Raw genomic sequence first — 15,060 nt, forward strand, 5'->3', positions numbered from 1 at the left:
CTGCCCTCCCTCCCTTCCTTTCTTTTTGCTCTTTCTTTCTTTTTTAACTTTCTTTTTCCCTCCATTTCTTTCTTTTTCTCCCCTCCGTTTTCCCTCCTTCCTTTCTTTCCTTCCTTTTTTCTCTCTCTCCTTCCTTCCTTCCTTCCTTCCCTCTCACTCTTTCTTTCTTTCTTTCTTTTCTTTCTTTCCCTCTCTCTCTCCTTCCTGCCTGCCTGCCTTCTTTCCTTCCCTTCTTCCTTCCTTCCTTCCTTCTTTCCTTCCTTCCTTCCTTCCTTCCTCTTTCCTTTTTTCTTTTTCTTTCCCACCCTCCCTATCTTTCCTCCCTTCCTCCCAAGTACTTCCTCTTCATTGATTTTAACCCACCAAGAACCTGATCAGCAGTCAGACATGGTAGCTCACACTTGTTACCAAGTCCATGCTTATTTCCTGGCACTCTCACACGGGGGCTGTCCTACCACTTAGCCTTTTTTTTTTCTGAAGGTGCTTTACCAACTCTGGGTCTCTAAGGCCCAGCTATGCAGAGAGGATGGCCACAGTTATTTGATATCAAATTGAACCAAGTCAACATGTTAGTAAAAAAATGGAGTGACAGACATTCTAACCCAGATATCTGGTACCTATGAACACCAAAGATATTGGAACTTAGGAAGCTACATGTCTGAAATTATTAGCAGTGCTGAGATTTTTAAGGTGAGGCTTTGTAATAAGTATTGTTTGCTTCCAGAATGACTGTAATAATAATAACAATGTTTACCCAGCATAGAAGACTGTGTGCTAAGACTTTGATCCTTGTCAATTTCACAAAAGCCCTATGCTCAGTCCCATTTTGTAGATGAAGAAAATAAGACTAAGGAATCAAGCTCCAGAGTTTGTTCTTTCTGTCAGAACCAGCTGCTTCTCTCTTAAAGGCCACAGGAGATGTCAAGATTTGAAATGAAATATTTTTTTTAAAAAAATGAAGAGCAACTAAGTTATCACCAGTATTCAGATGCCCTGCAGGGGAAAAAACTAACTGAGACATACTGAGCTCCCACGATTTCCATGCTGAAGAGACTTTGAATTCATATAAAAGGCAGAGGGTTAGAGGGTGGGGGAGGGCGGGTAATTGGGGAGGGGCTCATGTGACACAGATTCCAGAGAGACCCTTTCTGACACTATCAGTCAATGAAATTCAAATACAGAAGTTCCTTATCATAGAAGTGGCTTATTATTTTAACTCTGCCTTTTCTTTTAAAAGGTCTTTGATTGAGGGATTGAGGGAATAGCATACAAAGCCCTTTTCTCCTCCATTCAATGCTGTGTACTTATGGGAGAAAGATGTGTTTACTTACATTCTTCTGCAAGCTCTGCTCAACCTTTTACATGCAAAGTTTGTACCTATAATAGGATTTAGAAAGTGTTTAAGACTATTTGCTTAGATTTAAAGTGAGAAAGATATTTGTATTCTTACCTGTGAAGTAGTTGATATTCCTCCAGAGTCAACCCACTCAGAATAATACATTTGTTGTCTCTGCAGTGTGAAATTTCAATACTGGCCTTGGAAAAACAACAGTAAAAGAGAGAACATACTTTTTTTGTTTGTTTGTTTAGTGAGTGGATCTATACAGACTGTGTAAAAGATAAAACCCTATCTCCCAGAAAACTTCAGCCTGAAGAAATTTGTGGCAGGGAATTACCCTTTTGTAATGTTCAATGTCACCTAGAGCTCTGGCTACAAATGACCTAATTTACAATAAAAACATGCCCTCCTGGGTAAGTCCAATTGACCTGTAAGCAGTGGAAGTCCAAAGCCCTGTTTGTTTGTTTGTTTCTCTCTCTCTCTCTCCTTTCTTCCTACCTTCCTTCCTTCCGGCTTGCTTTTTCTTTTTGAATGTTCCTACCAAAATCAAGTCAGCTTTGTAAGACCTTTTAAAGAGCTTCAAACTGGATGGACAATTAAAGTCCAGACTTTTTAACTTGTGCTTCTTATCTGGTCATACCTTTTATTAGAATACTCATCAGTATGCCAAAGGGAGTAAGTTTTCTTTGCCATCTTTCTCTATCTTAGACCTTTAGTGAGGAGAATAAGAGAGGAGTCCGACTACCCAGCGAAATTCTCACCTGTGAATGATGAGAGTTCTATGAGGCAGAATATTCTAGAGCTAGGAGGCCTATGTATCATTCAGGAAATGCATTGATGACAGAGGAGGGGGCAAAAGTTTCTTAGAATTGCTCCACGATGGCTTGTACTGGAAAAGGAATCTGGAGTCAGATAAAGACCAAAATGCTTACTTTGCCATATATATTGTGTGATAAGTTTGGACAAGTTACTTAATATCTCTAAATCTTAGTTTTCTCAGCGATATTTATCTCCCCCTTCTCTCTAAGGGATCCCTCAAGTAGTAAATTAGGTAATATATGTAAATGTTACAGAAGAGCCATTCCATAAAATATCAGACCTTTTTGGTCCTTCTCTAATTTTTCAAGAGGTAATTTGAAAGTATAGGTTGAAACCATAGTTTGAAACAACTACAAGTCAACGTGAAATTAGTGTTCAGATGTGTTTAGTTCAGAAAGGCATATGTATTGAAAAGATTCCCGGGCCTATTTTTTCAATTCCATCATCATAAAATAAAAAGATTGAAAACAGCCAATTGAAATCCTTTTGTGTCTTACGAGATGTATCCCTGCCAAATTTTTCTAATGTAATTAGAGACACTGGAGTATTTTCTCCTGTGACTTTGCCCCTAAGGATGGACTTGTAATGGAAACCTCTTACATTATTAGTTCTCATCAATCTTATTAGAGACATGAAGCCCCATAGTTCTGAAGCAAGTCAAACATATCTCCAACTACCATCTTAAGTTTTCTAAGTGGTGTGGTCTATACAAATCAGAATGGTTAAACTTTTCCAAAAGTCCATATTGACAATCAACTCAATGTGTATTAAAAACAATATTCAGCATGGGGAAACAAGAGACTTAATGCACTTTACAAAAATGATATATGTACTGTCTTAAAATTAATAAAAGCTTATCAGTAGACAAATTTCTGTTCCATCAGAAAGTGAAAAGGCTTAAAGATAAATAAGTAAAATGATACCACAAAAGCAGTTATGTCTCTGTGCGATTTCCCAACGTGTCTTACAATAATAGTGTTTGAGAGTTCAGTATTAAAACTGAATATATTAGTATTTTGTTCAGCACAGACAGAATCGTTAGTGATAGCTCATTAGTGCTCTTCTTTCTGCAAGATTGTGGTAGGAATAAAGTTAAATCACAAGGAAGAAAACTTTTATCAGCTATAAAATGACTTATAAACAATGACAACGGTGCTAGGGATAAATTGTTGTAGACATCACTCCATATTTTACATGGTCTTCTGAAGATCGGAAAATTTTCCTGCCTGCTGAATAACATCAGATCGTATCCTTATTTGTATTTGTAAGTTTATAAGTTTATATTGTCTTGTAAAAATGTTAGATATTTAAATAAACATAATTAAATTTGGGGTCTCTGGGGTAGGAGTATAGCTTAGTGTTAGACAGCTTGCCTTACTATGTGCAAACACACACACACACATATACACACACACTCACACACACACACACATAAAACCAACAGACTTTCCAGTCCCCAATTGATGGTAGTTGGAGAGCTGCTATAATGTGGGAATTTAAGATGCTGATAAGAGGTTTCCTTGGGACCGATGGAATTTGGGCTCCACGATGACCTTTTAGATTATAGATAAAGGTTATTCTGCTTGCTTCTCTCCCATAAACTTGGGAAACAATCTCTCTTGTCTAGATCCTTCTCACCAAGAATTATTTTAATCTCCTGAGGAGGCCAGGCATTGACTGGGGCCCAGAGAGATTTCTTTTCTTGAGGGTCCAAACACTTGTATGGGCCCTTGGTTCCCAGAGGTATGGTGGATCAACTGCTTCCTTGAATCTCTAGTGTTTCACTGTCAGTTCAAGGGCAATCCATGAAGGCTTTGCTTTTCTCTAGTTCACTAACTTACATCCCAACAAGTCACACATCCCCTTTGTATCAAAGTAAGATTTTTGCTGGAAGATGGCTTCTTTTGTGTCTGTGTCTGCCTGTGCCTGCAGAGGACTTCTTCTTTCAAACTCTTAGAGGAAGATCAGTTTATTAGGCAAGTCTATCTCTTTACGGTTTAAGGAAGGGGATGCTGTAAAATATAGCTCCAAGTGTAGAATTGAATGTGGATGGAGTTCTCTTGAGTATAAACAATTCACAAGAGGGATGGGGAAGGATTCAGTGAATTTGTCCCCCATCAAGGATTTAGAGGACTGCCTACCACATTGAATATTCCAGCTGAGGGAAGGAAGCATTTGAAAGGCATGGCTCTTACAAAACAGAAGTCTAAGATTATTTTAGAAAACCAAACAGAATAAAAGGCAACAAAATGATATGAAAATACAAGACAAGGATGAAGGAGAAGATGGTGAGCTAAGGAAGAAATTCAAAGGCATATTTTGATGTAATACAGTTCTGTAATAGAGATAATAATGAACAGATTTGCCACTGTAGAACATAGCCAAATGAGACTTTTCTGGGTTAGGGACAGAAATCTATCTCAATTAAGCTCAAGTAAAAATGGAAAATTGCCTTATGGGTAATAGTTCCCATAGCGGGCGCAGGACTCTAATGGATACCAAAATAGTTTCTCATACAAAATGGAAGCATATATACATATAACTTACTAAGTTCTCTGATATACTTGACATTATCTACAAATTATTTAAAATATCTGATACAATATAAATAATAAATAATAGTTATGTTGTATTTTTTGTTGTTGGTAGTGGTGGTTGTGGGGCTTGAACTCGGGGCCTGGGCGCTGTCTCTGAGCTCTTTTGCTCAAAGTGGGTGCTCTACCACTTTGAGCCACAGCTCCACTGCCAGTTTTGAGTGGTTAATTGGAGATAAGAGTCCCTTGGGGACCTTTCTGCTCCAACTGGCTTCAAACCTCAGTCCTCAGATGTCAGCCTCCTAATTAGGCAGGAGTCATGGGTACCAGCTACTCTGTATTATTTATAGAGAATGACAAGGAAAACATCTGTATGTGCTCAATATAGATGTAATTTTCTTTTGCATATATTTTAAATTTGTGATTAGTTAACTCCTAGGTAGAACCCATGGACATAGATGGTCACAATCATTAGAAAGATCATGTTTTCTTCAAGCAAAACTGGCTCCAGAGCCTTCTTCTCCACTAATTCCCTGAAGCCCTCTTCTGTCCTATAGCTTGGCTCTGTTGATTCTGTCTGATATCACTTTCAGACTGAGTCTGTGGCACCTACCTCATGGTATCAGCCACTGTTTCCGAGCTTAAGTTATCATTACAGAAGTTGATCACAGAGAAAGGATGGTGGTTCTTCAATCTCCTGGCCTCAGATCCTTTGAATGACTCTGGCCTTGTTTGGCTGTGTGTCTGCCATTTTATTAACCATGGTTTCTAAGTGGGTGTGGTATCTGTTAGACAGTTGAAGGTGCAGAGCCAGCCCCGTGTCTAGGGAAGTAGGCTGTACTTCAGAGCCCTTCCTGATCACCCAGAGGGAAAAGAAGCATTTTCCAAATCGAAAAAAAAACTAAGAAGCAAATTAATAGTTGTCTTCTAGAAAGGAAGCATTTACAAAAGTGACCCCAATATGTGAAAAAGTGCAGAGAATAAATACCGTTTAGGAATAAAAAGACAAAAGGAAGAGATCATTCTTATTTAAAACATTTGAAATAATAATTGTAGGTGCTCCTACAGAAGAAATCAGAATTACTATTTATAGATAACATCCTGTATTTTTATATGCTGATAAAAAAGATAAAGTTAATTGTTTTAGGTGAAGATGAATGCATAAAATAATCACCATATGATAATTATTATTTTGCCTTGTATAAGACCTATAGAAGAAAATGATGAAACTTTATTGAAAATTATAATAAAAGATTTAGAGACAAGGAAACTTCATCTTGTAGAGTAAGACTGAAGTAGTATTGAGATGTCATTTTTCCCTGTTATTTTATAGGATTAGTGCTATGCTCGTTTGATGTCTAGTCATTTCTTTGGCAGAATTTACTGAAGTGCTGCTAATGTTCATCACCAAGAATAATGAATAATGTTAAGGACACATTTACAACACAAGAGTATTATATAAAAGAAGTCAATAGGAATAGATAAGTCTGTACTATCGCACATAAGTTCCTATTTCCAAAATTGGCACCATTTTGGAGATTTTTTTTTTCTTTTGGTGCTGTTCCTAGGCTTTGAACTGAGGACCTAGGTGCTGTTCTGTAGCTTTTTTCTTGCTCAAGGCTGGTGTTTGAGCCACAGCTGTACTCCTAGCTTTTCACTGGTTAATTGGCACTAAGAGTCTCACTAAGTTTCCTGCTGGCGCTGATTCAAACCATGGTCCTGAGGTCTCAGCCTACTAAATAGCTAGGATTACATGTATAAACCACTGACTCCAGTTTTGTACACTATTTCTCTGCTGTACTTTGGATGGAGTAGGCAACACCATGTTGACATAAACTCAATCATTGACAGTCAACTTGCAAACATCTTGATTTTCATCTATCTCTTCCTCTGTCTCTATTTGAAGCGGTATGACACAGCTTAGCTATATTGCCATGAGAAAACTGAAGAATGAGAAAACCGAATCCATGGTTCCAATGTGGTTTGGCATTGAGGGTCTGAACTGACTCATGACATTCACTTCAAATCCCCTCAACTTGAACAAGGGGTTAGGTACCAGAAGATGAGCGTCTGCCCAGGAAACCATGCTGCCATGCCTCATATGCTCAGACGTCTTGCAGAGGGTGAAATCAAGAGCTTGGGACTCCTGTCTGTCCCCAGCAAGAGACCCGCCCCGCCTCTCCCGAGTCATATCCCCAAGCAGTGGTAGCTGGTGATCAGGCTCCGTGGTTTTCTCCTGTGTGGCTCTGTGGTGTCCTTGTGTTTCAATATGCAGCTCATGTCAATCTTAATATTTGTTTTGAGTCACATATGCTGGCCTCTAATTTGCAATTTACATGGATGGTGGGGCCCCATTCAGAGCCCTGCTCCTACCTCCTTTGTGCTGTTCACCTCTCTTCGCGCAGTCATTAGGCTGAACAGCGTATAATTAGGTAAGCCATGCAAAGCAGAGGTTTCTGAAAGGTTGCCATTCTGTTTCAAAAAGTAAAGGTTTCCTTAAAAAAAATTTTTTTTTCCTAACCTTTTCTTTTTTAAACAAAAAAGTATTCTCCCCGTCCCCTTCCTTGGTGGTTTTCATAAGAACACAGTAACTTACTCTTGGAGGTGGGAAATAATTTTGGTTTGCTTTCACCTGTGAGCCTGTTATTTTGTGGTTGTTGTTGTTTACACAGCTTGTGTTTAATTGACTTACCATCATTCATAGATAAGCATGAGGCTCTTTAAAGCCAACAAAACTGGCTGCTTTTAAAGTTTTCAAAGATTCAAATTTTACCCCAGAAGAGAATGCCATTTCCAGCTATTATTACTATTGTTGTTATCTTTAAGTAGTTATACAAAGGAGTTACCATTTTGTAAATGCATACAGCATATCTTGACCCATGTCATTCCTTTCAATATTCCTACTCATTCCTGTCCCTCTCCTGCCCACTCCTTCCCTCACTCTGCTTAATTTTTTTTTCAGTCGTGGGGCCTGAACTCTGGGCCTGGGTGCTGTCCCTCAGCTCTTCAGCTCAAGACTAGCACTCTACCACTTGAGCCACAGTGCCATTTCTGGTTTGCTGGTGGTTTATTGGAGATAATTTCATGGACTTTCCCGTACAGGCTGGCTTTGAAATGTGATCGTCAGATCTCAGCCACCTGAGTAGCTAGGATTACAAGCATGAGCCACTGGTGCCTGGATCTCCTTAACTTTTTAAAAAGTTATTTCTTTGAATACCTGTATTTCAAAAAATTACCTGAAGTTTTTTTTTTATTGCAAAGCCCATGAAAACATAAATGCTGAACAAAACAGTTATTCTGGTTGAAATTATACTAATTGTGTCTAAGCTGTGTTCACGTGTCAGGCTGATTCATGATTATAAATGTAGTTTAAAAATAGTCTTGTTGGTAAGGAAAATACAGACTTATAAGAGTGAACAGAAATCTATGTAAGTGATTTTTATGGAAATAAGATAATGCAACTCATATGAAACTATTGAAGTATTAAGGCATTATTCCTTACAGCTGATAATTTTGAAAGAAGAGAGAAAGTAGGAATTTTCTTTTTACTCTTTGAGGTTGTGTGGAGACTATCAGAAACATAAATATGACCTAGTACATGGGTTTAGTGATCAATGAGGAATTCATTAAAATCATGTATTCTTATGTTCCATTTAATAACATTCTGTTATAAGAGATTATGGATGAATCTCAGGAATGTAAATTTTTAGTATGTAACCCACTTTGTGCTGTTGCTGAACGCTTACAAGCAATATAAAAATACTTGCCTTAGGCTGGGCACTGGGGGCTCATGCCTATAATCCTGGCTACTCAGGAGGCTGAGATCTGGGACTCAAAGTTCAAAACCAGCCTGGGCAGGAAAGTCCCTGTGAGACTCTTATTCCAATTAACTCCTCAAAAACTGATACGGTGCTGTGGCGCTACATGATAGAATGGTAGCCTTGAGCAAAAGAGCTCAGGGACAAGGCCCAGGCCTAGAGTTCAATCCCCACAACTGACCAAAAAAAAAAAATACTTGCCTTATACAAGACATAAATAACTGTGCACTTTGTACAGATGTCCAGTAGTTCATATTTCTAAAAACACCTAAGATAAGTTTGAAAATGCCCATACTTCATACTTTGTCTGATAACTTTAATAGAATATAATTAATAGACAGGTCATCTAGCCTCTGGTGATATGGCCAGGGTGATTATCACTTCATCTCAGGACAAATTTCAGGAAATAGACTGGCGGGCAGGTGGGTGGGGTGTTGGCCATCAGTCTTCTCATCCTGTCTGTCAGTCATTTCCTTAACATTGGCCAATCAAGATAAAGCCAGCGAACACAATGAACAATATAAAATTTAAATTTAGCAAACATTGTATTTTTAACCTTTAAATCTCAAATTGTGTACTTTGGCTAGCTTGTGTCTCACATGCATTCGGAGGGAGACTCCTCCTTAATGCAGTTGTTTCTATTTGGGAGGATAGAGTCATAGAGGCGATACTTACAAGATGATAAAACCATTGCTGGTAGACCATGACCAGGCCTTCCTGGGCATAAGCATTGGAAGAACCCATTTGGAAAGGGAGAAAAGGGTATAACTCAGAGGCAAAAAACTGGGCCCTTTCAGAGGCTCAGCATATGCTCTTTCAGTCCTCACTTGCAAGGGCTTCTCTTGCATTCCCTAGGGTTGAGGATGTGTGGTAGGCTGCCGTGCTTCATGAGGACATTCTTAACGTGGATATGAACCTACGAAGATGGAGTACTATGGAGTACTGATGGAGTACTATTATAAAAGCATTTAAGACCAGTTTTGTAGCCTGCTTTTAGTTTTCTGTTTTTTTTTTAGGCACTGTATTTTCATTCCAGTTATGTTAATGTCCATGAGACATAGGTATTAAAGAATGAATATCTCTACAATAAATGAATGACTTCTATAAAAAGCATAAAAAAGTAGGCATAGGTCAGTAGGTTCCCTAAGCTGTTATTACAAGGATAAATAATGTTAGGGACAGGAAGGCTAATACAAAATGAAATTACTAATTTATCATTTCTTTTTTTTCCCATTTCCTTTTTCAAAACTGTCTCTTTGATCAGATTTCGTATAGAAAAGATGTGCAGGACGCCCACACATACACAGCAGAACTTGACAGACCAGACATCAAGAAGGCAACTCAGGTCTCCAAGATCATAAGCAATGTAATTTGTCTCTCTTAATCTTGTAAAAAAAAAATGATGTTTTATTTTTGTAGGAAACAAAGTATAGCTTTGGTCATTGGGTGGCTAATTTAATTAGGGTGATTAATCTATCTGAATTAGTGACATCTCAAGGTTTTCCTGAATTATCTATGTAATTATGTAAATTATTTAGGTATATGCAGAAACCGCCCCAAATCAAGTTGACTATGGCTAGCATTACCATACTTCCACAGGAATTAGTACAATTTGGGAACAAGGTCACATTGAAGCATCTCATCCTGAAAGTCAAGGTTGTCAGTTCTGTATTATCTCTCAGTGCATTCTCATCAAAGGAATTTCACTTGACTTCATTCTCAACTGTGGCTGCTCATTGTACAGATTCTCACCCACCAGCTCTCACCTTTGCACATTTCCTGCATGGCATAGCTATTTCTTATTTTCTCTAAGCTATCCTCCTTAATTGAGGATCTTTTTGTTTAAACTTACTAAAAATTCTGGTTAAAAAAAATAATGATTGTAACAGGCTAAAAATGGAAATGATATAGGCTTGGTGCACCTTAAAAATTACAGATTTCTAAATTCAACTGCATGCTAATCACAGTCAAATGCATTCCTGAGAACAAACAGAACCACGAATGCCAGCCACATGAAGAATGCGGTCCCCCAGTTACCCAAGAAGTTTGCCCCATTGTTTTTGCAGCATTTACAAATAAATACGAAGATGATGACTGCATATTTAGAGCCAAAGCAGTAATTATTTTACTGCTAAATGTGAAGTTTATTCAAACAACTATTACTAAATAAATTTCTGCTCGAGCAGTCAGAATTTTAGTAGTTGGGTGTGTTGTATGGTGTCTCTTTTAATGGAGGGGGGCTAGTATATTTTATTTTGACTAATGTTGATGAAACTCTTCATTAGAAAGTGAGAATAAGTAACATTTTTATTGTTCATTTTAGGCAGAATACAAGAAAGGGCAAGGAAGAATGAATAAAGAGCCAGCTGTAATTGGAAGACCAGACTTTGAACATGCTGTGGAAACTTCTAAACTTTCCAGTCAAGTAAGACCCTGCAGTGACCATTCCACAATGGCTTTATTCAGAGATTTTGTTTCGAGGAGCACAGGAAAAGATTTCATTTTTAGATAATATCTTTAATGGCAAGAATAAATAGAGATAATGTTTCTGAAACCGTTTCAGATAGGTTTACAATAATTACAAATTTCAGTCAAAGAAAAAAAAATGTAGTCTAATTTTAAGCATAAAGTCGTTTTCTTTTCCCCAGGCTCCCATCTGAACCTGTTTTAATGAGTTTGGCTATGCTGTCATATTCCCGAGAATTTTCAGGAGTCAGCAATAGCCATAATGAATAATTGTTTTTCTATTTTATGTGCACACAAAATACATACATGTGTAATATTTAACTCAAATAGAAATATTTTCTCAACTTGTAAATGTTTTAGTATAATTAGACAATAAAACAGCGGTAATAAAAAGGAAAAATTCAACTCTTACTGAAGAGCACAAATCAAGACCTAGAAAAGTATACAGAACTGAAAAAGTCACAATAGATAAAAATTCCAGTACTCTCAGAACAACCATAAAAAATGGCTTATAATTTTAATTAGAATCCAACAGGGATTTTTCTAATATAGAAAAAAATATCGAGTGGAAGTGGAATGCCTAACAATGGCCTTGAAAGTATGAAGATGAAGCCCAGTGAAGAAGCCTCACAAGACAACAAAAAACACTGGACTTACCTCACTGTGGCATTGGTCCCATGAGGGTACAGTCACCAGCAGGCCAGCTGGAGTCCTGAAGTAGATTCCAGTATTCATGAGAATATAATGTATGAGGAAAGTGTTGTTTCAAGCCATTGTGAAAATGCTGGATTACTTCATAATTGTACTGAAAACTGGCCATTGGTCATGGCAAAAACTACATTGGACCTGAATCTTGAATCAAGTACAATAGTGGCTCTGAAGTGGATTAAAGATAGGAAGACAAACAATAAGATAATTTTAAATGCTGGGCGCAAGTGGCTCATGCCTGTAATCCTAGCTACTCAAGAGGCTGAAATCTGAGGATTGCGGTTCAAAGTCAGCCTGTACAGGAAAGTCCATGAGACTCTTATCTCCAATAAACCCCAGAAAACTGGAAGTGGTGCTGTGGCTCAAGTGGTAGAGCACTTGCCTTGAGCTGAAGAACTGAGGGACAGCACCCAGGCCCAAAGTTCAAGCCCCACAACCACCACCACTACCACCAACAACAGAAAGATATCTTTAAAATATTAAAAGAAAATCCAGAAGACTTTAGGTACCACAAAAGGCTCAAAGAATTGGATTTAAACAAGGTCAGGCATGCTGAAGCTATACAAGAATAGTTAGATACATCAGTGGCATAAAAAACTTTTTTCCCAGTGGAAAAGGCAGTATTTGCAGAATCAATAGTAATGTCATCAAACAGAATTTTATTTTAAATCAATTTCTTCTCAAAATGGAGAGGCATGAATGGTGAAAAGTCTAAAGTTTGAAGAAAAAAAGAACCAAGTAAAATAAATCCTGATCAGATAAAAACCTCTTCTTAAAATGGAGAGGTGTAAATGGTAAAAGGGAAGTTTGAAGGAAAAAAATAGAAAAATATACCCTGAGCAGATGAAACTATGCACTGGGCTCTCAGCTTGAGATTGTTGATACTTAGCCTCTTCATAATGTTAATTCTTCCAAAATTAATTTTTAAAAACTCCGTGCATCTCTAATTAGAATGCAAATAGACTTCACAAAAATTAGGATGGAATCACATATTTGAATAAATTAGAGTTTAGAAGAGAAAGTCTGAGAACAGTTTTGCAAAATACAAAAAAGGAACAACTGTGATTCTTTAAATATTCAGAAAATGATTTATAATACATATGATAAAAATATTTTAATCCCTATAAAATATACATTCTTTAAAACAGAAACAATAATAGACTAACAGATCCGCACCAAAGGAGGGGAAATGAGGTGAATAGATATTTTAAGGAAAAACAAGGATAAGTGGCCAATAAACATGTAAAAAGACCTCCCTCCAATAATTCAGTAGAAAAGGGGAATGCCAAGAAATGAATGTGAAATGTCATTTGTACCCGTCAACATTCTGGTCGGTTGTTAGTGTGGGAAGGGACACACAGTCTAGAAAGGTTTTGTGTGGGAAGTAACTTTGCACTGGGTTAATGGGAGAGAAAGCTCTGTTCCAGGGAGAATCCAAAATAAAGGTTGGGAACGAGGGTGACAGGGCACAGAAGTTTCACAGCAGCTTCACATGCCTTTGGAGCAAAAGCATGTGGGTGCTAAACATAAAGAAGAATTTGAAAGGAACTTTGATTTGTAGTGGGTCAGTGTTGCATTGAGTAGGAAGTGAGGCAGGAAGTGACTTGTGGTTGAGAAGTCTTGCTGGTGGTAGAGGTAAATACCTGAGAGAGAAGGGATACACAGGAGAGACTTGTCATCGACTCTCCTCCCAATTGTCTTACACTTAGAAGACAACCTTGTGGCCCAGGGGTCTGTTGTCGTACAGGAGATTGGGGACATTTGAGTGACACTCTTGGTCAAGAGCCAAGGTGGGGTGGGACACCAAGCTCCTTGCATTCCAAATAATGCTTGCTTGGAAGGGCTGGCAAGAGAGCTGGCATGTGTAGGTTTCCATTCCAGTACCCTGACTTCTTACATTTCCACCCCTTTCTGGGGATGAAGAGGTGTCATCAGGGCAGATTGTGGACCCTAAGTTTGGTTGGATTAGTGATTAGGCCACCTGGACGAGACTCGGTTCTTTCTGTTGTTTCCTAGCAAGGTGACCTTGGATCAAGTGCCTCATTTTTCTACATTTAGCTTCCTTACTGTTATTTCTCTACACTTAGCTACCTTTTTGGTATTGCTGATAGCAGTAATGTCTACTCCTTAGCATTGTGTGAAGTTGAACAGTTCAAAATGGTACCAGGCTCCAGTGGCTTACGCCTGTAATGCTAGCTACTCAGAAGGCTAAAATCCGAGGATTACTGTTCAAGGCCAGCCTAGGCAGCACAGTCCTTGAAACTCTTTTCTCCCATTAACCACCAAAAAGCAGGAAGTGGAGCTAGCTGTGGCGCAAGTGGTAGAGCATTAGCCTTGAGCACAAAAACTCAGAGACAGTGCCAAGGCCCTAAGGTCAAGCCCAGGACTGACTCCCTATCCCCGTCACACACGAAAAAGATGGCCAAAGATGACATAACTTTGTAGGTGTCATTTAAATACGGGTATTCAGAGTATTTTCTCTTCTATATTCTGTTTAGATGAATTCATACACCAATCATGGGGAGGAAGTAGGAATATAATCTCTTGGACTCTGGTCTTCAGTTTATTTTTTTAATTGGTATTTGAACCTTTGCTTTCACATTCTAAATTCAACATATAATATTCCTGCTTCATCCCCACTTGTATTTTTTTTAATCTTATATTATTTTCCCACTGAGTGACCAGATGCTTAGGCAAATTGCTGTTGGCAGTTTCCTTTGTCTGGGTCATCTTACATTTCCAGGAGCTTCTTAGCAAGCTTGTGTTTGTGTAACCCATCAGGAGAGGAGGAAGTTGGGCAGTTGAGTAGCTGGGACTCCGAGAATGAAGTCAGGAGGTCTCCTTTCTATTCTCAGGTGTCCCAACTAGAAATCAATGCAAAAAGTGTAGTTTCATATGATCACTAGTGACTTTGAGCTCGTGTGGTTCCTAAAGGAAGGACAAGGCATGTTGGTACACAGAAGGGAAAAGGTCCAGGAGTATGGTAAGTAGGGAATAGAAGGGGCAGAGTATGGGGAGAAAAGAGCTGCAGAAGAGGAGGCAGAGGCCATGGTTCATGCATATGAGATATACTCGCTGAAAAAAAATGGTATCTCAGAACTAGGGAGCAAGATGTTCCCACTTTGCCAGTCAGTTAGGCTCTATGGCTTTCCCTCAGGAAAAGTAAATGGAAACACCTTTCTACTATTATTACCTGGTACAAATGCTTGGACCTCATAGTTGTAAACTTATCCTTGTTAAAGTTGGAAGGCATGTACAGTGATGGTCAGGTCATGAAAAAATCTGTAACAAACAAAAGTAAAATCTCATATGCCAAGGGAAAATGATTGGTTCAGACATATCTCACATGTGAGGTGCATCCACTATTTGATGTTAT

At 38.3% G+C, this 15,060-nt stretch overlaps 1 protein-coding gene across 4 annotated transcripts in view; it reads left to right on the forward strand.

Annotated features, from left to right (window-relative positions):
- Nebl (nebulette) overlaps nt 1-15,060 on the forward strand; it is a 327,581-nt gene that overhangs the window by 240,988 nt on the left and 71,533 nt on the right. For 2 of the 4 annotated variants that reach the window (XM_042686264.1, XM_042686265.1), the window contains exons 6-7: nt 9,775-9,876; nt 10,834-10,935. The exons of the other annotated variants lie outside the window; for them this stretch is intronic. In XM_042686264.1, the coding sequence (XP_042542198.1) occupies nt 9,775-9,876; nt 10,834-10,935 (204 nt within the window). The remainder of the gene's footprint in view (nt 1-9,774; nt 9,877-10,833; nt 10,936-15,060) is intronic. 4 annotated transcript variants of the gene reach the window in all.

This window comes from Dipodomys spectabilis, unplaced genomic scaffold, assembly GCF_019054845.1.
Source record: "Dipodomys spectabilis isolate Male_0828 unplaced genomic scaffold, ASM1905484v1 ptg000096l, whole genome shotgun sequence".
Classification (NCBI taxonomy): domain Eukaryota; kingdom Metazoa; phylum Chordata; class Mammalia; order Rodentia; family Heteromyidae; genus Dipodomys; species Dipodomys spectabilis.